General features: G+C 37.5%; 2 protein-coding genes across 2 annotated transcripts; both read right to left on the bottom strand.

Annotated features, from left to right (window-relative positions):
• Positions 1 to 1,264: 1,264 nt before the first annotated feature.
• On the bottom strand, positions 1,265 to 9,533 carry LOC107602874 (solute carrier family 23 member 3-like). The gene is made up of 9 exons (XM_016295485.1): positions 9,448 to 9,533; positions 6,455 to 6,525; positions 6,249 to 6,322; positions 3,330 to 3,525; positions 2,983 to 3,233; positions 2,797 to 2,902; positions 2,232 to 2,399; positions 2,039 to 2,134; positions 1,265 to 1,521 (listed from the first exon to the last, which is right to left on the bottom strand). The coding sequence occupies exons 1-9, from the start codon at positions 9,531 to 9,533 to the stop codon at positions 1,265 to 1,267; spliced, it is 1,305 nt and encodes a 434-aa protein (XP_016150971.1).
• LOC107602873 (myc box-dependent-interacting protein 1-like) lies at positions 8,065 to 20,168 on the bottom strand. Its single transcript, XM_016295484.1, has 18 exons — positions 20,126 to 20,168; positions 19,585 to 19,598; positions 18,601 to 18,696; positions 18,412 to 18,519; positions 18,200 to 18,292; positions 17,577 to 17,662; positions 16,862 to 16,937; positions 16,578 to 16,633; positions 16,319 to 16,363; positions 15,850 to 15,922; positions 15,285 to 15,407; positions 14,265 to 14,342; positions 13,850 to 13,867; positions 13,136 to 13,369; positions 12,747 to 12,800; positions 9,977 to 10,039; positions 9,781 to 9,882; positions 8,065 to 9,700 (listed from the first exon to the last, which is right to left on the bottom strand). The coding sequence occupies exons 1-18, from the start codon at positions 20,166 to 20,168 to the stop codon at positions 9,599 to 9,601; spliced, it is 1,464 nt and encodes a 487-aa protein (XP_016150970.1). The 3' UTR covers positions 8,065 to 9,598.
• Between the last annotated feature and the right edge of the window lie 621 nt (positions 20,169 to 20,789).

Genomic DNA, 20,789 nt, shown 5'->3' with positions numbered 1-20,789 from the left:
ACTTTTATGAAGGCTTCATTCGAGCAAATTAAGAGTTTACTCTGTGCAATGTTTATGCCAGTTTATGTAGTCCTTACATGTGCTTTATGCAGTAATACTCAGTTTCCCATACAACTTACTGTATTTATCTGTTTTGTGGCATTATTTACATTTTACTTAAAGATGTCAGAAATTATATAATATTTGTAAAACTATTTAAAGATCTATTTTTCAGAATTAAAGGTTATGGAAATATCTGCCTTTGTCTTTCTTTAGTCTCCTGACTAAATTTCTCTGTTTTCAGAACTGTATAGGGCGTATTAACAGAGTGCATTAGTGTTCAGACACTTTTTCAGCGACGTCGGTTCCGGAAGTATTTTTATCATACATTTTTCCAATAGGGATTTTAAAAGACTTCATTATGGCATTACAAGCCATGAACCAAATCAACCAGCTATGAGGTGAATCACATCATTACAAACTTTTATTTAATGTACAAAAGGTATTCGAAAATCAGACATAAAGACAAAGGTACAAGACTGTGTACTGGATTTAGTGAGGGAAAGAACTACAATCCAGTGAAGCATTGCGAATTACATAAATTAAAAACGCTGGTAAAACAAAACGAATTCATTTAAAATTTTAATCATAGCTATAAAAACAATATATTTTAAATGTATTGAAAATATTCATATATATTAAAATATTTAGCTATTTTAAGTGTAGGTATGGTGGAGTATGTTATTTGTGATGATTCATGCAGTGGACCTTCACTGCAAGCTCTTTTGCCAAATTTGCTCACTTGCTCTCTCATTGGTGGAATTTTCTGCAAGGTATCACGGGTAATGTAGTTTTTCCACTACAAATTCTAAGAAAAGCATTTACCACCGATCAAGAACCTTGGAGCTCAAAACAGGTCTTAAAAATCTTCAAAATTATCTTAAAAATCAATTTCCCTATAGATAAAATGAATGGGATTTCACCTCCGAAACTCAACGGGGGCTGGGAACCACGAGGGGGCCTCAAATTAATATATTACTATTAATAAATTATTAATAATAGTAATATTATTAATAAAATAAAACAATCTAACTTAACTTAAATGATCTAATAAATAACTTTAAAAAAAATGACTAATTTTGAGGGGTCCTCGAGTCAAAAAGGTTGAGAAAAACTGAATTAATACAAAACTGTACCACTCGTAAACATAATACAATTTATAAAAAGCAAACCAGAAGTTAAATAAAAAAAAAAACTAAAATAAAAGTTGGACTGAACTTGAAATTCAGCCACTGCTAACACCAGCATCCTTGTCAGGTAATAGGCTAGACATCTCTGTCACTACCACCTCTTCAACAGGTGGGCTTCTGCAGGCACAGAATGGGACAGTTCTCAAGCCGCTCAGGTCCAGCACTTTCATCACAAGTGGAGGTGGGTCATACACCGCGTTTGGACTATGGCTGTAACCCTGCTGCTGGTCAGCGAGAGACAGAATCTTCTTTGTGCAATCATGTCGCACAAGACCCCTCTCAGGCAAAGTCCCTAAATACCAAAAATCACTGACATTAATTTAGTGCTTTATTTTAGGTAAAAACTCCGTAAATGACAGTAAATACATTTATGATATTGCAAACGACTTCCATTTCAAATAAATCAATTCATCAAAAATCCTGAAATAAAAAACGATCACAGTTTCCACTAAAATATGAAGCAGCACAACGGTTTTCAACATTGATAATAACAAGAAATGTGTCTTGAGCATCAAATCAGCATATTAGAATGATTTCTGAAGGATCATGTGACACTGAAGACTGCAGTAATGATGCTGAAAATTCAGCTTTGCATTACAGGAATAAATTAAATGTTAAAATATATTAAAATAGAAAACAGTCATTTTAAATTGTAATAATAATTTTCACAATATTACTGTTTTTACTGTATTTTTGATCGAATACTGTAAATAAATGCAGTCTTGGTGAGAATTATATGATTCTTTCTTTTAAAACAATCTTTCAGACCACAAACTTTTGAATGGTAGTGTACTTCTGTGTTGTTTTACCTGAAACAGTGTGCTCTAGAAGAAAAGCCAAAACCCCCACAAAGAAAACGGGTAAGGTTAAAAGAGACTGGAGAAAAACATCAACACTGTGTACACCTGAACACAAAGAGATGAAAATTCATACAATGAAACAGACTCATGTCCAAATGATATATATAATGTCCTTTAATGAAGCGGTTGCATTACACCATACCTGTTTGTATAAAACTAGAGTGAAGTCTGAACCAGCTTGGCAGTGCTAATGACATGAACACTGTGAAGCCGATGTTGAAAATGTTGCGTCCAGAGTCAACATCTGCATGTTGGAAGTAAGTTATGCCTGTTGCCACGGCAAGTGTGTAGGTCACGCCGAGCACAGCACCTGAGAGAACAAGAGCAAGCGCAAACATTTAGACTATGAGTATAACGCCATAGTCCTAACAAGACAATTGGGCTGAAACCATAACTTGGTGAGCATAACAGACTTCTTTCAATAAAAAAATCTGAATCATTCCAAACTTTTGTCCATCTAGTGCAGGGGTAGGCGAGTTCGGTCCTAGAGAGCTGCAGTCCTGCAGAGTTCAGCTCCAACCCTAATCAAACACACCTGAACAAGCTAATCAATGTCTTCAGGATTACTAAGGCTATAGGCAGGTGAGTTTTTTTTCAGGGTTGGAGCTGAACTCTGCAGGACTGCGGCTCTATAGGACCGAACTTGCCTACCCCTGATCTAGTGTATCATAAAATTAAGAGAGATAAAAATATAAAATGATGATCACCATGGATGGCCAGAGGGACTGAGAAGAGCATCTGAGCTAATTGAGGAGACACACCCAGAATTAACAACAACACCCCAGCGAGCTGCACTGTGCTCCGGGACCCAGACTGAGAGAAAGAGCAAAGTTAATCCTAGGCAAACCTAACAATCATACTACTTTTGTGAAAGCATCAATATACTCTCTTACCTGGCTGAGCCCAATAACACATGCATTAGGCACACTGCTGCACAGTCCTACTGGCGCCCCCATCAGGCCAGAGAGCACACTTCCTAGACCATCCACACACAGGCCCCTGTTACAGGCATGTGCTGGGGGCACAGGAGCCTTCAGGAGCCGAGCTGCCACCACGTACACAGCCAGAGAGCTAATGCTGCTAGACAGGCCTCCTGCCACTCCTGCTGCAATGCTTTTTCCAGACAGCAGGGGGAGTGCTGGCGCTGAAAGTACACAAGAAACATAAAGATAAAAAAAAATAACATTTCGTGCACACTGCTAGAAGGCTACTAAAATTAAAAACAGAACTTTCACGTTACTAGGAAGGGGGAAGTCCAGCCAGGGTACAGAGTCATTAGGAAAGACAAAGTCAGGTGAGTGTGGACCGTTCCTGGACTGAATGAAGGTGGCGTTTCTCTTTGTCAAGAGCATGTGGGTCACAGAGTTCAAAGGGACATGTCCCCAGTGCACCAATGCAGCACAAACACCACACGTCACCATCACAGACAGAAGTACCTACACAGAACGGGCACAAAGAGCAGGGACAATTTATCTGTTATAGGGTGTGGACCTAAAAAGGGACCTTACATACAGTGACTCAACAGTATATGGACCCTTTAGTGCATAAATGTCATTGCACCATATACAAAAAGACCAGATGGTTCAAATGAATTGCAAAAATTGAAAAATAGTAGTTCTAAAAAAAGGTCATCACGTATTTGCAGATGCCACATTTGCCTCATTTTAAATCTATGCGATATATATGTAATCGTTTGTGGTTGGTAAGATTTTTTTAATGTTTTTTAAAAGTCTCCTATGCTCACAAGGGGTGCATTTATTTGATATAAAATACAATAAAGACAGTAATATAGTGAAATATTATTACAATTTAAAATAACTGTATTCTATTGTAATATATTTTATCTGTTGTATATATTTTACTGATATGACAAAGCTGAATTTTTCAGCTGCTTGAGAAATTTTTATTATTATTATCAATCTTGAAAACTGTTGTGTTGTTTAATATTTCAGTGTTGTGGAAAGTTACTTCTAAAAGTAATGCAATAAAACTGGTGTTACTTATTTGAAACAGTAACTCAAATTAAAAGCAAATTAAAAAGTAGTGTTAAGGGCTTTTCACACTGAAAGCGAACACCAGGCGCGATCATTCGCGGTGCGAGTTTTTTTTCGTCCTGTGTGTCGATTTTTTCCCCATCGCTCCACAATGAAACGGGCCGTCCAATCAGATTTGAGCTTCAAAAAATCTGAGAACAGATTTTATTCTCACATGTTCTTAAAATAATTACTTTACTAGTTACGTGAAAAACTAATCTGATTACAAAACTCGCGTTACTTGTAATGCGTTACCCCCCAACACTTTCATATTTCTGTGATACGTTTTTTTGTTTTTTTTTGTTCTGCATTTATTTGAAATAGAAATTTTGGGTAACATTATAAATGTCTTTACTGTCACTGTTACTGTTACTGATACATTTTAGCATTTATATTTATAAATTAACATTAATAAATGCTGTAAAAAAAATACACCAACATTGGATAATGTCATTCATATATTTTAAGCTGCACACAAACACTCCCGCATCAAAACATTTACACAGACGCACACAGATGGATGAGAATAATAACTAGACAGTCAGGCACTGTCTAGTTCCACACAGCAGAGAAAAACCAATAAGGATTTCCCAAAAGCAAGATTCCAATACGAGCTTACGATCACTCATAAATTGCTTTAACCTGTTTCCCATAACCTTTGACAACATTCAACCTCATATTAAATTAAGAACATTTTAGCCAAAGATCACTGTAACACAAGGCATATCTTCATTGGGAAACTTTGCCCAGATCAATGATATGATCTTCTTACAGGCAAAACACTGATCTAATGTACTGCAGGTTAAAAGCTGTAAAAGAGCTCAACTACCAATGCAACACAGGAAATCCCATAAAGCATGACTGAAGGTGTCTGTGTTAGACTAGTTTTGGAAGTGAAAGTAAATGTCTTTTCTTTTTTGTGGAAAGTCACACAACATTAAAAAGTGAAGAAACACTTGCAGAAATGGCTCTCAAAATCAAAATAATGTCTGGAATACACTATACTTTTATGTTTCTTTAGTGAAAGTTTCTGAAAGTCAGAGACAGACTGCAGATTTCACAGAAAATCATGTAGTGTATGATAGGCACTGACTCCGATTGTTTAGCTTTAAACTTTGATTCCATCTAGCTGGAGGATATCAAACATGTTTAATATTTCATACCGATTCAAGCATCTTATTTCAATTAGTCTCTTAGAGGCACATGTTTCTGTGTTCACAAGTTACTGTGTGATCCTAAGCCATTTAGTGCATGATGCTCTATAAATATAGCCATTTACAAAGACATCAGCAAGTACAAAATCAATCAATCAATCAATCAATCATTGATATATTACAGTTTTTGGTGATATTTTTAATTAGATTTTATTTAAAACAGTAATACCGTGGAATATTATTACAAATACTTTTACAATAACTGTTTTGTTTAAATACATTTTTTTAAATATAATTTATTCCAGTGACGGGAAGCTGAATTTTCAGCATCATTACTTCAGTCTTCAAAGTCACATGATCCTTCAGAAATCACTCTAATATGCTCATTTGGTGCCCAATAAGCATTTCTATTAATTTAGTATCATTTATATACTATTATATTTTTTTGTTAATATTTTGAATTTAATTACATTCTTATATTTTATTTCCACCTTAATTGTAGTTAAAGTTGTAACAATTTTGTTGTGTGTTTTGTCATTTTTATTATTTCTTTTGTATATAGTTTTTGATACATTTTATTCATTTGTTTATTTAGTTTTAGTTATTTTGGTTTTTCAATGAAAATTGGAAATGTTGCCTTGGCAACTAGCTGACATATAGTTTAATTATTTTTATTTCAGTTGAAATTTATTTTATTTCAAGAAGCAAATTTTTTATTTACCTTTAAAAACCCTTAAATACGTACATACGTAGATAGATATTTTATTTCAGTAAGCATTTATTTTATTTCAAGTAGCAGAACTGTTTAAATGGTTTTAGTTAGCTGTAATAAATAAATAAATAAAATAAATAACTAAATCTGCCTACTTCTTTTTGGAAAGTGGGATCTGCTGTTACTACGGCTACTGTAGAACAATGTGACAATGGAGGGTGGTCTGAATGTTCAGCACCATGGACAGCACTGTGCTCTACCTCTCTTATTGGGTGTGCTGGGGCCACAGGCTCCTCTGCTTCAGTGCACTGCCCCCTGCAGGCCACAGCAGTCCCTAACACACAATACAATCAGCACCAATGACATTTCTTTTTTCTGTAGATGGGTTTCATTGGGTTTGTTAGTATGTTTAATTGGGTAGGTATTTAGATAGTCTTTGGCTTCATTTTAATTCTGCCATTCTCACCTGACTGAGCAGAAAGCAGAGCCAAGACAGGGATTAGAAAGTCCAAAGATGGAGCCAGGATCAATGGCAAACTAAACAGAGGAAACATTGGACTTAACCCTATAGATGCTTTAGTACAACTATATCAGCTTACATGGAAAGCAACAGGGTAAGATACTGAAGTCCTACTAAAATGGGTCATAAAAGCTATCTAATTTTTATCTAATTGCATTTTATATTAATTGAATCTATAATATGTTTTAATTTAACTAAACACAATCACACTGTTTCACTGAACTGTTTCAATTACAATCAGTTTGCACGAGTATATTCTTATTTCTGTAATAAATACTTTAAAAAGCTCAATTTTTTAAATTGAGTTTACTGAAACAAAATTAAGGTTTGATTTTTTATTTTTCGAATTTGGACAATTTGTGCACACAAAAGATGAAATATGCCAGGATCACATCCATGTTTATTAGCATTGGTGAGTCAGCAGGATACAGGACTGCAGAATGACTACTCATGGCTTATAGTGGCGCAAAGTGACCCTGGTTTCCCAGGCCACCTCGGCAAGAAAGCATCAAGTCACTACACACAGACACACTGCTCATGGATTTAAGTATGCCCCTTTCACATTCACACTAATTACAGATATAGATATGCTCAGAGAATTTGTATCTTTAGTGACGAAACGCAACAAAACTACACAATGATCACAGCCACAAATGCAACAACAACACAACACTAGCAAATATCGTAACTGCGCTCAAATACATGAAGAGGAAGTGTTTGTCCACCAACAAGGACTTTCGATTTAATTAAGAGCTTGCGTGAGAGGTCATTAAAGATGCATTGGCAGTCTCTATACAGATCAGATTGATTTCTCAGTACTGGATATAAAAACCAAGCACGCAAACGTGCTTCAAAACTGGTGAAGTGTGGCAAGAACTCCCTCAAAGCTTGGGTCACCTGACACGTCCAGTTAGCCAGAGATCAGGGGGTAGCAAGCAAACCAAACAAAAAGCAAACAAGTTCTCATTCAGCACAACAGATGACTGGAGAATCAACATCTCTGCCATACCAACTTGAGTTCAGTCCCTTATAAAAGTTCATATCCTCACTAAACCTGCTCTTGCTCTGAGATGGATGGTACTTTCTGATCCAAACATGAAAAGACCAGAGTATACAACACTGAGAAGACCCCAGTTAAAAGCCAGTGTTCATGGCACATAGAATCATTTTAACTCTCATTTGTCTCACAATGTACAAAAATAAAACTATAATTGCAGTGTAAGAGGACTGAATTCATATTATGCATATTCTGAGTCACTTTTGAATGTTGCACTGTATTAAAACCCACACAAGTGAGCATTAAAGCAGCACTATGTAACGTTTTCTGTGTTCAAAATTTGCAAAATGTATATAATGAGCGAGTACATCATGAATTCATCTTCTAAACAGCGTTTTTGTCTTATTCCGAATCACTACGGTACACTTATAATAAGTACATATATTTGGACTATTGCAGCCTGGTCGGGTCGTCACCGCTGCGGAGTAACACATACCTGCGTGAATTGCCATAGACATAAACTTAGAGAAGTAGCTCCGGTTGGAATGTTCTTCCGCGGGATGTGTGCAGTTCTGTTTATTAACCGCTAGAGCGCCAAAAGTTACATAGTGCTGCTTTAATATCCACTTTCAAATCACAAACTACCCATATCCAATATCTCCGACGTGCCTATGAATACAATTCATAAAGAAATAAAAATCTGTGCAGAGATTATTGCATTTCATGTTAAGACGGACAGAAAATCTCCTTCACTGAATACACTAAACCGTGTTTTACTAAATGACTGAGACAAATTGTGTGTATATGACTCTGTTTGCACAGTGAAGTACAATATTAATCACATCAATTTCTGAAATGGCTTCATCAAAAAAGAAAAAAGAAAAAATCAGTAATATTATGTATAAGGTAAAGCTAAGGGTGAAAGACAGCACACAGGTTCATGTAAATATAACCTGAGCAAGAGTCTGGGGTTAAATACGTCAGCCTCATTAGTGTCACCATTAACTGCATATGGAATGAGTGCATATGTTTTTTGTTTGTTAATGAGAATGATTAAATACTCCTTTAACTATATTAGTCTGTTTTATTTTAACTTTTGAGTTTGTTTCTGATTTAAACATGCAGAAATGGAGCTGGTCGATCTTTGACTCTGAGCAGTCAAACTCAGTTTCCATCGAGGAGTGTTCAGCTGTCATATTGTAGGACTATGTAACTGAAGGCTGGAATTCACTACATGACTTTTGTACAGATTTTTGCCCTAATTTACAGTCTGGAGGAGTCGGCGCTAGTTGCTGAAAGTCAGATCCAGTCTGCAGATTTTGGGCAGTTGGAGTTGACAGATTTCACAGAAAATCAGCCTGTGATTCCATCCAATCAGACGATATTAACCATGTAGGTTTAAGAACACATATTGCTTTTATTTGTCACACATCTCCTAGAAACAGTAAGTTTGTTGTGTTCGGAGCAACTTTAAAGTCGTTTGTAGTTTGTGACCATCAGTCACAAAGATGGCAAGTGTACGATGTCTAGTGTTTTTTTTTTAATCGGTTTAGATTTGAAAAGTTATGTAGTGCATTCCAGTCTCGAGAGGAATATTAATCACCATTTAAAAAGAAATACTGTTTGCTTCCACCTGTGACATTACTATATATATATATATCATGCAGCTCAAATAGTGCTTGCTCAGTATTAGACTACAGAGACTGTTTTCTCACCAGTTTGTTAGCTCATCTGGGATATGACTTTAAAACATTTCCACACAAAATGGGACATGGTTAAGAAAGTCTAGTCTAAAAGCATTTGCAGCAAGGACTTACTTTGGGTATGTTACTCCATCTATTAAAAAAGGCAAAACTAGTTAACAGAATACCACTTATTCACGGTGTCTTATATTTGCACCGTGACAAATATGAGACATGGTGACAACAACGCAAAGACTAACCTGTCAACAACTTCCACAAACATAACCAGCAGATTGCCTGTGGCTGTGCATTTGTTGGTGTCGTAGTACAGTTTTTTTGTTTGCATTTTGAAGGGAAGCAATGAGGAGTTATATAGAAGGATTAACAACAGGTCAAGCGGATCACAGGCTCTCACATCCTCTGGGTGAAGTTTTCAGGAAAGACTCCTTTTTTCCCTTGATCTTTATGCTGAATCCAGTCGGACTCTTTGACTCCCACTAACCACCCTTCATCCTGTAAGCACAGAAACACAGTTAGGTGATCCAAACACCAAGATCTCTTGTGTAAGAACTGGTCAAAACGACGATACTAACCTCCTCGTCTGGGTTTTCATAGCTTACAACCAGCACCACATCTCCGGCCTTCAACTCCAACTCATCAGAGTCATTGGCATTGTAGTCGTGCATTGCTTTCACCTTTATTCACACAAATACATGTCTCACTTCTTCTGCTTCAAATTCTAATTAAAAGGCCAATGTAAGTTAAACTGAAACATAATTTTGCACTCACTTTGAACAGAAAGGATTCTGGCATCTCTACACTCTCTGTGCTCTCAGTGGTCGCCTGTGCAGTCTGGAATAAACAATGAATGTAAATACAACAGCAGACATAAACTTTATACTTTTGAATGTATTATATTAATAATTAGCATCAAAACATGAAAGGTGCTCCACTTGGTGCCTGACAAGCTAATGCTGCAGCTGCTCCTTCAGTCCACCAGAGGGAATTCTAACTCACTTATTAGCATATACTACCATACATTTTGTTTTGTATACAAGGCTCACCAAGGCTGCATTTATTTGATTTAAAAAAAATACTATAAAAACAGTAATGTTGTGAAATATTGCAATTTAAAAGAACTGTTTTTTATATGAATATATTTTAATAAATGTCATCTTTTTCTGCAATGACAAAGATGAATTTTCAGCTCCAGTTTTCATTGGCACATGATCCTTCAGAAATCAGTCTAATATGCTGATTTGCTGCTCAAGAATAATTTCTTATTATTATCAATGTTGACAAGAGTTGTGCTGCTTAAAGGGGTCTTATTATGCTTTTTCACTTTTTTAATTTTAGTCAGTGTGTAGTGTGTATGTTTGGGCATTAAAAAGATCTAGAAAGTTACAAATCTCAAAGTCCACTCCAAAGGGAGATATTTCATATATTATTCCTTTTAAAGAACTACAACGAATGGCTCGTTTGGACTACAGCGTTTGTTTTCCGGGCTTTGTGATATCACAAAGCGGCTCATTAGAATATCATTAAAAATAATTCCCGCCTACAGAAATTGGAAATGTTGGGGGGTGGGGAGGGCGAGGTTGTGGTTAGAACGCTTGGTTGAGTGAGTGCATCAGACGAGACGACGAAGAAGAAGTGCTGCTGCAGAGTTAGTGCATCAGAGAAAATGAAGAAGAGCTGCTGTGCTGTAGCATCAATTTCTCGGCCAAATTTTTGTGCCTACACTCATAGAAAATAAAGTATTTGAATTTTAAAGGGATCATATGATGCTTTTTTAAAGATCATTATTTTGTGTATTTGGTGTAACAGAATATGTTGACATGCTTTAATGTTCAAAAAACACATTATTTTTCAAATACTGTACATTATTGTAGGTCCTCTATGCCCCGCCTCTCTCAAACGCTTAGTTTTCTACAAAGTCCCTCCTTCCGACAAGCGCAGTCTGCTCTGATTGGCCAGCTGACCCAGTGCATTGTGATTGGCCGAACACTGCAAGCACTAGTCAGAAATATAACGTCCCTTACCATAATCGCGAGCTTCATCTTTCAAAATAAATGTAAAGACAGAACCAGAAAGGGGAACAGAGTCACGTGACAGACCCCGTGATGAAGCTGGTATGTGTTTGCAGCACACAAGCCACGGTTAAGACAGCTGACTCCACAGTGATGTGACCCCCCCCCTCTCTCTCTCTCTCTCTCTCTCACACACACACACACACACACACGATGCGCAAAACTCTGCATTTGAACAGTCAATAGCAAATACTTAAACTAATAACAAAACAGTAGCTAATTCAAAAGCGCTAGATTGTCATAGCAAAGTCAGAATTACCTCCTCTCCTAGGTTCACGAAACGGTCGTCCATAAAATGCATTGCTGTTCTGTTGTAAGTAATCTTAAAGATTCCTAAATGCATCTACTTTCGGAAGGCCAAATAAAGTGCTTTTGCTTTCGCCTAGAAACACACAGCGTCTCCCTGACATGGCTGCTTCAACACTAACTGCGGTTACTGAAACCACGCCTTCTTTCTTTGCGTGCACATTTGGGCGGCATTATGCAAATATTTCCACATAGTGAGGTAGATATGTGGGGGCGTGTTAGAACGAGCCGTTTTAGGGGGGCATGGCAGAGTCTTAACTTTGATAAAGAATATCTCTTTGGTTTTGAGACTTTAGTCTTTGCAACTTCAGCGATCTTATCTATGCACAATCAGCTTGTAACACTCCAAAGAGAAAGGAAAACTTGAAATCGCATCATATGACACCTTTAAAGGCGTGGCGCGAGTTTGGGCTTCCGAAAGCAGATGATGTCAGGAAACAGTGGTTGCAGTTTATTTTTTAACTCTGTTCCTGAGCATTATAACCCCAATTTGCTAATGTGTGCTGTGCATTTTACTGAGGACAGCTTCCACAACACGAGGGAGTACAGTACCTTTTGTTGAAAGACGGAGCAAGGGGCGGGGCAGTACTGAAACACCGTCTAAGCTGTTCGCCAATCACAACACACTGGGACAGCTAACCAATCACAACACATTTTGTTTTTCGGAAGGCGGACCTTCATCAAAGCCGGAACTAATCGAGCCATTTGTGTCAGGCTGAGTAGAAAGGTATTTTAATAATGTAAATTATGTGAAAAATAATGCGTTTTTCGAAACACCAAGCATGAGATGCATGTTCTAGTACACCCCCAAAACAAAATTAAGACTTTGTAAAAGAGCATAATTAGACCCCTTTAATATTGGAAAATTTTTGTGGGAAACAAGATTATTTTTTTAAATAGAAACATTTTGTAACATTATTAATGTCTTAACTGTCACTTTTGATCAGTTTAATGCATCCTTGCTGAACAAAAATTTATTTATCTCTTTAAAAAATAATAAAATAAAATATTTTTGAATATTAGTAGTGTATGTTCATGCAAGGTTTGAGTCACCTATAGACTTCCTGTTTGTTCTTTATGCTGTTGCCTTGGGTTTGATGATCAGATTTGACACTTTTGGATCTTATGCTATGCCTTATTTTATTTACTTACTCATCACTTACTTCATTTACGGTTTCAGCTACTGCCTCTTCTGTAACAGCTACCTTTTCTGTGGCCTGCAAAAGGGAAAGACCGGGAGATAAAGAAGGAGAGAGCCAATACAGATTGAGGAATAAGAGATAGAAATACCAAGAGAGAGCCAAGAATTGAAAGAGAGAACAAAAAGATGCATATTACACAGCTATCCTCATAACATAGCAAGCCCAGCTGTAGCTGTTACTACTACTACAACAACTACTACTACTTCTACTACTGCTATTAGCACTGCTACCGGCATTCTCCCTATTGCCATGCTAAGCAACTTTTCGCATCCATCCACAGGTTCCTACAGGAGCGCGTCCTCAACATAGCACAGCTCAGCTCCTGTCAGCTTGCTCTGTGAGATTTGTACCTGAGCCCCATCATCGTCCCACCCTTGGGCCTGCTGGGTAGAATCATTGTCATTCCCCTGCACAGGCTGAGAGCCATCATCATCCCAGGTGGAGTATGCGGCCGGAGCACACACAGGTTGGCTACCATCATCATCCCAGGTAGCCTGGTTACCATCATCGCCCCAGCCAGAGTGCACAGGCTGGGTACCATCATCGTCCCATGTCTGAGGCACCTCAGCTTCCTTCTCTGTTTGCTACATGTGGCAGGGAGGAGGGTGGGTATGGCGGTGAGGGGAACGGTGGGGAAGGGCACATGTAGGAGCAGGGGAAAAGCATGAGCAGGGATCATTCAGTGTGGAGAAAGAATGAGGAGCCAGAGAGAGCGTAAAACACAGATGAGCATTTCTGCAGCTGAACACACAATACTGGAGGTCATATAGCCTCTATGGAATGATGTGGGACATGCAACATTAGTATCGCGGACAGTTACTAAAGCGGGACAGACAGACATTTACAATCTTTATGCTGGAAAGCTTTGCAGTGAAAGGAAATTTAATGGAATAGCTTTTTTGCAACTGTTTGACAAGGGCTGACTGATTTCCCTAACCATTGCATATATTGAATATTATTAGCTAAATTCTTCAAAATAGTGTAGGAATCTGTTTGAATTAAAAGGAAAGGTTATGTATGCTGATATACACTACAACTATGGGCAAACATAAAAGCACACTCACCTCCCATGAATCCCAAGTCTGTCAAAATGCATAAAAACAAAGCTAAATTAATGACTAGACAAAGCAGATTTGTCAATTTGATGTTCCATTGCATGCACACATTGAATATGTTATAATGCATAAATTAAACATACTATAAGTGTTGTAGTCCTCAAGTTTGGACGAGACCAGACTCGGACTCAAGTCCATCTCAAGGCTGAGCACCTGACCATATTCTCAGGAGCATTTAGACTCGGCATAGACTCATCCTTGAATGAGCTGGTCTTGACTAGACATAGAAAATATGGCCTTGGACTCAGAACTGAGTCTGGTCTTGCCTGGACCTGAGTACTACAACACTGCTATAAGCTAAATTGAATGAAAGTTTAATAAAACCTCAAAAAAACTTTACTTAGTTCCTCTAATTCTGACAGACCTGTGCGGCTGGTGTGGTGGCAGCCTGAAGTGAGTCCAGATCCATATCCAGCAGATTAGCAGTGGCTGGAGCATCATACTGACAAAAAAAAAGAAAGAAAATTCCTGTGAAGTTTTACAGGAAAAAAGCTCCATTGTCACTTTCAAACCGAGAAGGTTTCTGTTGGTTAATAAGCAGGAAATTTGCTTTACTGACTTGAGTGGGCAAATCTTTGTGAAATTCCAGATTACATGGATTCTTATCGAAATGACTGCAATTTACCCATGAAAATTTGCAGAACAACGGTAAATGTGACCATACCTTAATTCTCACAGTTGATTACAACAGTTTCACTCTAGCATATTGCAAGGGTAACAGTCTTCTAAGTACTGCCTTAAAATATTATTTATGATTACTGATGTAATGTAAAAAAAAAATTATCTGTAAGAGCATAATGTATAACTATCACACAAACCATTTTAGGGTTAGTTGTCATTCAGAATTGAATTATGAATGCCTTTCAAATTCTGAAAAGGGGCCAAAAAGAAGAATTGTAATTTGAATTTAAGGAAGTCAAATGAAATGGATTTACATTCCAAGAAATGTATATTCTATGTGAAGTGTTATTTTTATTTTTCAGTATTAATTACTACCTGTGTTAATTATTACAACATTTCTATTCCATCAATAGAAAAGTATTTAATTTTAATATACTGTATTTCATTCATATTTAACAAATGAACTTCCAATTTTACAATTTACCCTAAAATCTTCAAAGTGGAGCCAAACACCAAACAGGCTTAGAAGATGGAAACTTTTAAAAGAACACCTGATAAGTGACCTGCTGTTGCCATGTTCTTCAGACCAACAACATTTATTGCATTTTAATTCAGTAACCCCCATCATTCCAACTCAGATTCAACATCCTACTATTCAAATTTCAGCTTGTGAAAACTGCGTATTTTAGCCAATGCTGGTGTCTTTACTAGTAGCATCATTAGCGCGAAGACGAGGATTACAAGAGAAGAAAGTACTGCTGACCTGTGTTGGCGAAGTGACACTGATGTTTGGAGTGGCAGCCTCACCAAACAGATTGATAATGTTCTCCTGCTTCATATCCTTTGATGGAGTAACTTTAGGAGGTGGAGGAACCATAGGCTTTAGCTAGAAACACATAAAAATGAAATAGGGTTTCATATTTCATATAGAAATCACTGTAATACTGGGAAATCACAGCAATTATTAATTTTGGGGTGCTGATTCCAAAAATAGTGCTGTTTTGCTAAAGCACATCATTTTACATAATTTTATGTTTCCTGATGCAACTCCTTTGCCAAATGTAAGTTAAATTAATTGAATACTTCGTTTTAATTGCCATTAACACCTATACTTAAGACCTTTGACTGCTATTGTTATTTTGATATTTGTTTAGTTATTTTAAGTGCATTAAAGCAGATACATAAATATATGCTGGTATATTTGTACTAAGCAGCGTCAAATTAATTACTTTTTTGCAAATCACCAGATTTCAGATTTTTTCTCAAGATGCAGGGCTGTGTTATTTTACATGGCAAGTACAATGCCGTGGTGATTTCTAAATGCATACCTTGGACGGTGATTTGGGTATGGCTGGCGGTCCTCCTGGGCTCAACGTGTGATTGGCATCTTGTGTTCTGTCACTGCAGCATAAAGTACTAATAATGAAATACAGTATCATGGCTATAAAGAGCCCCTGTGTGTCATGCTTTGATTAGGCTCAATCCAAGCACCGATGTTACACTCTGCAAGCCCTAGTCTTAGATGGCCAGTGTGACCAACAGCCTATCTGAGAGATTTCCAAGCCAGAACTGACATACTGTAACTACACTTAGGATAGTACCAAAATTAACAGGTATTCATGCAGACGCAGTTGCTTCCTGTTTAAAATCATTCTGCTCATGCAGTGAACTCTCAGGACTGCAGACGGACTGCACAAGACAAACCCTTGTCTAGGTGGGCAGCACTTGAGGGCACACAATACGGAATGCAAAGATCCACACACACTCAATCACACAGAACTGTAGGGCTACCGTTACCTCTTCTGGGCTGTTGATGTCCTCACCTCTTGGCTACCTGTTTTTCTGTGAGAGTGGTGTTTTTGGTTTGTTCATTTATTTAATTGTATAAACTGTATAGAGTGTAATTGTACCAATACTAATTATTGCCATATGCACAATTTACACACAATTTTGAGGCAAAATAGGTAAAAATGAGTCAGCATGGTTAAAATATACAATAAATACAATTCAGTACTTATAAATGTAAACATTATGTATGTATGCTGCATATACTAACCTGGACATATCTTGATTTTCTAATTTCTCCAGCGTATCATTCAGATTCTGATTAATCTGTAAGAAAAAATATTATATGGAAAATCAACATCTTTTGAAATGTAGACGTTTTTCCTTCATATTTTACAGTCAATATTATATTAATAATACTTATATTAATCATCAATATTATACACACACACACTACTCATTCACCAGATTATTTACTTGTAATTAAATTACACTTATATACAAAACATAATCATAATGTTCTGTCAGTTGATGGTGCTGAGCTGGTGTCCTTACTTTTCCCATTTCTCTGTGAAACTTCTCCTCCAGACCAGCCACACTCTGGAATGTATTCACATAAAAGCCAACACGACTGGAAGAGAGCAAACACAATCTTAGCCCTCCATAAGATGACAACAGGCTTCAGTCTAAGACGGTACACCCATGGACCATTTATGACCCATCTGGCGCATATTGCACACAAAAATGGCAAGAGTCAATCAGATTGTCAGGCTTCTACATCATTTCCGTGATTCAGGGTGTACAGGTACTGTATTTGACAAAGTGGCAAATACAGAGGTTCATGGCACTGAATCTGTGAAATATGTTCTTTTGAATTTTGCTTGAGGTACTTGCTTTTAGCAATTAAACTGATAAATCCAGACCTGTTCCACAGAGATGGCAGTTCCTCCTGCAAATCTATATTAATCTCCTCAAACACTTTCTGTGCCCTCTCACAATCTTAGCCCTCCATAAGATGACAACAGGCCTCAGTCTAAGACGGTACACCCATGGACCATTTATGACCCATCTGGTGCATATTGCACACAAAAATGGCAAGAGTCAATCAGATTGTCAGGCTTCTACATCATTTCCGTGATTCAGGGTGTACAGGTACTGTATTTGACAAAGTGGCAAATACAGAGGCTCATGGCACTGAATCTGTGAAATATGTTCTTTTGAATTTTGCTTGAGGTACTTGCTTTTAGCAATTAAACTGATAAATCCAGACCTGTTCCACAGAGATGGCAGTTCCTCCTGCAAATCTATATTAATCTCCTCAAACACTTTCTGTGCCCTCTCCAGCTCTTCCTCTGCCTATAAACAAAAAAATTACATTATCACATGACATGGAGTTCAATAATCTTATTCACCCACAAGACTTTAGCTGTTGAAACAAATTTACCTCAACACAGCTAATCAAACATGATGAACTGCTTCACCTGCCATATTTGATTTGTCATTTATTTGGCCCAAAAATGCCTGGAATAACCAGGTAATAACAAGATACTTATTTGTTTTGGCCGATATTGCCCTCCTGTCTGAGCAAAATGATCAAGATGATGGCTAGTATCTCAGAATAGCTCGGAAAGTAGTAAAATTAAAGGAAGTTATTTTGAAGAATGTTGGTAACCAGACAGTTGACAGTAGCCATTGACTTCCACAGTACTTGTTTTCATCCTATGGAAGTCGATGGCTGCCGTCAACTGTTTGGTTACTAACATTTTTCAGAATATCTTCTTTTATGCTCAACAGAAGAAAGAAACTCATACAGGTTTGTAACAACTTGAGGGTGAGTAAATGACAGTATTTTAATTTTCATGTGAACTATCCCTTTAAGTTATAGTGTTTCACCTGACTCCTGGAGAGGCTGGTTTGAGCCACGTTATGGGCAGACAGGATCCCCTGAGCCCAGCCTGGGGCGGCCCTCTCCAGCAGGGAAGCTGGCTACATAGAGAAGAGGGAAAAAAAGAAACTCCATATGCACGGACTGTAGAAACATAAAAACACAACATGACTACAAGAAACTAAATGGCAAAAGTCTTGTAAAAAACTAAGGGCTCTACCTTGGTGATCTTGATCCCCTCCTTTTTCTTGCCTTTGTTCACCGCAGCATAGTTGTGTCGTGCACTGTCATAGTCCACCAGCTTCCTGTCACGCTTTGCAATACGGGACTGAAAAGAATTATACAGATATTAAACAGAAAATCACAGCATGATATGCTAAACTACAGCATCGTCATGGGATCTTAGTACTTTGATGTCAGGAAACTGGCCCAGGTAAGTGTCCATGGATATAAGCGCATGGTCCACAAGTTTCTGATGGAAATCTGTCCAAAGGAGGTCTGAATCCTGTTACACACACACACAACAATAGATACAAATGATCAGGATGGTGGAAGACTATCTTAAATACATTAAGTACACACCCACACACATTCACAGAGACACGTGCTGTACCTATAGGGACAACTACAGAGCAGCTGGATCCTTAGTGTTAGGCTAATTCTAGTGTCACTACTTGTGTGGTTGAATAATCATTTCTTGCAGTTACTGCTGAAAAACTAAACAGCATTTACATGTTTATAAACTAGCTATAAAAAATAAACAACTAATTAATAATCAAAACCCCTTGAATTACCTCCCATCTGTTTCCTCACTCCTAACATTCCTTTCAAAGAAAGCAGAAATCAAGTAAAAATGGTGGACATGTAGAATGGATACACATACACTACTGTTCAAAAGTTTGAGGTCAGTAAGATTAAAAAAAAGGAAAAGGAAATTAATCATTTTATTCAGCAAGGACACATTAAATTGATCAAAAGTTAGAGTAAATATATCACTATTTCCACAAATATATTAAGCAGCAAAACAGTTTTTAACACTGATAACAAGAAATCAGCATGTTAGAATGAATTCTGATCATGTGACACTGAAGACTGGAGTAATGGCTGCTAAAATTCAACTTTGCCTTCCAAGAAATAAATTCTATTTTAATATATTTATTTAGATAGAAAATAATATTTCTTTTATTGTAATAATATTGTAATTGTAATCCTCTATTCCTTCTCTGCTAATGTCTCCACTGCTAAAAGGACATACTATTATAATAAAATTAACAATTCGTCTAACTCTCGCATGCTCTTTAAAACATTTTCCTCCCTCCTTTGTCCTCCCTCACCTTCATCAACTCTAACAGCTAACGACTTTGCAATTAATAATCAAAACCCCTTGAATTACCTCCCATCTGTTTCCTCACTCCTAACATTCCTTTCAAAGAAAGCAGAAATCAAGTAAAAATGGTGGACATATAGAATGGATACACATACACTACTGTTCAAAAGTTTGAGGTCAGTAAGATTAAAAAAAAAGGAAAAGGAAATTAATCATTTTATTCAGCAAGGACACATTAAATTGATCAAAAGTTAGAGTAAATATATCACTATTTCCACAAATATATTAAGCAGCAAAACAGTTTTTAACACTGATAACAAGAAATCAGCATGTTAGAATGAATTCTGATCATGTGACACTGAAGACTGGAGTAATGGCTGCTAAAATTCAACTTTGCCTTCCAAGAAATAAATTCTATTTTAATATATTTATTTAGATAGAAAATAATATTTCTTTTATTGTAATAATATTGTAATTGTAATCCTCTATTCCTTCTCTGCTAATGTCTCCACTGCTAAAAGGACATACTATTATAATAAAATTAACAATTCGTCTAACTCTCGCATGCTCTTTAAAACATTTTCCTCCCTCCTTTGTCCTCCCTCACCTTCATCAACTCTAACAGCTAACGACTTTGCTACGTTCTTCATTAATAAAATGAAAACCATCAGTGCACAATTTTCCAGGATTCAGGTGCGGGTTCAATAGGTGCTTTATTGTGCAGAGATTATCACCGCGGGCAGTAAGCGCCTTCGCGGACAGTTCGTGTGGTCGTGGAAACCCCAACCACACCGATGGGGGGGAGAGCAGTGGCTGGAACAAGCCGCAACAGCGGCAGAGGAGACGGAGCCGGAGGGGCAGCTCGCTAATCCGAGCGAGAGGCTGAGAAGCCCAACAACGAGACCGCGGAGTCCTGGGGTATGCGGATGCCGGAGGTAGCCCACGGTTCCTGAACGCACAGAGAGGTGCGGGACACATAAACAGACTGCTACGAGCACTGGAGCCTGGACGAGACAAGACAGAACTGGTGAGCGATCATACACGGACAGTCAGAGCAAGGGAATAATCACAACAAACTGACAACATACAGAGAAACACGAGGAGCTATAAGGGGAAGCTAATGAGATGACCAGAACCAGGTGTGAAACAAGGAGGGCGGGGACAACGATCATGCTGACATGCTCACGTGGCGAGCTGTCAAAACAAGTCATGCACAACACCCAAACACGGAGACAACAAGAGACAGGTGATCAGACCCGAGACCCGACACT

The sequence above is a fragment of the Sinocyclocheilus grahami genome, unplaced genomic scaffold (genome assembly GCF_001515645.1).
Source record: "Sinocyclocheilus grahami isolate Dianchi unplaced genomic scaffold, SAMN03320097.WGS_v1.1 scaffold337.1, whole genome shotgun sequence".
In the NCBI taxonomy this organism is placed as follows: domain Eukaryota; kingdom Metazoa; phylum Chordata; class Actinopteri; order Cypriniformes; family Cyprinidae; genus Sinocyclocheilus; species Sinocyclocheilus grahami.
This window is presented reverse-complemented; position numbering and strand designations above follow the sequence as displayed.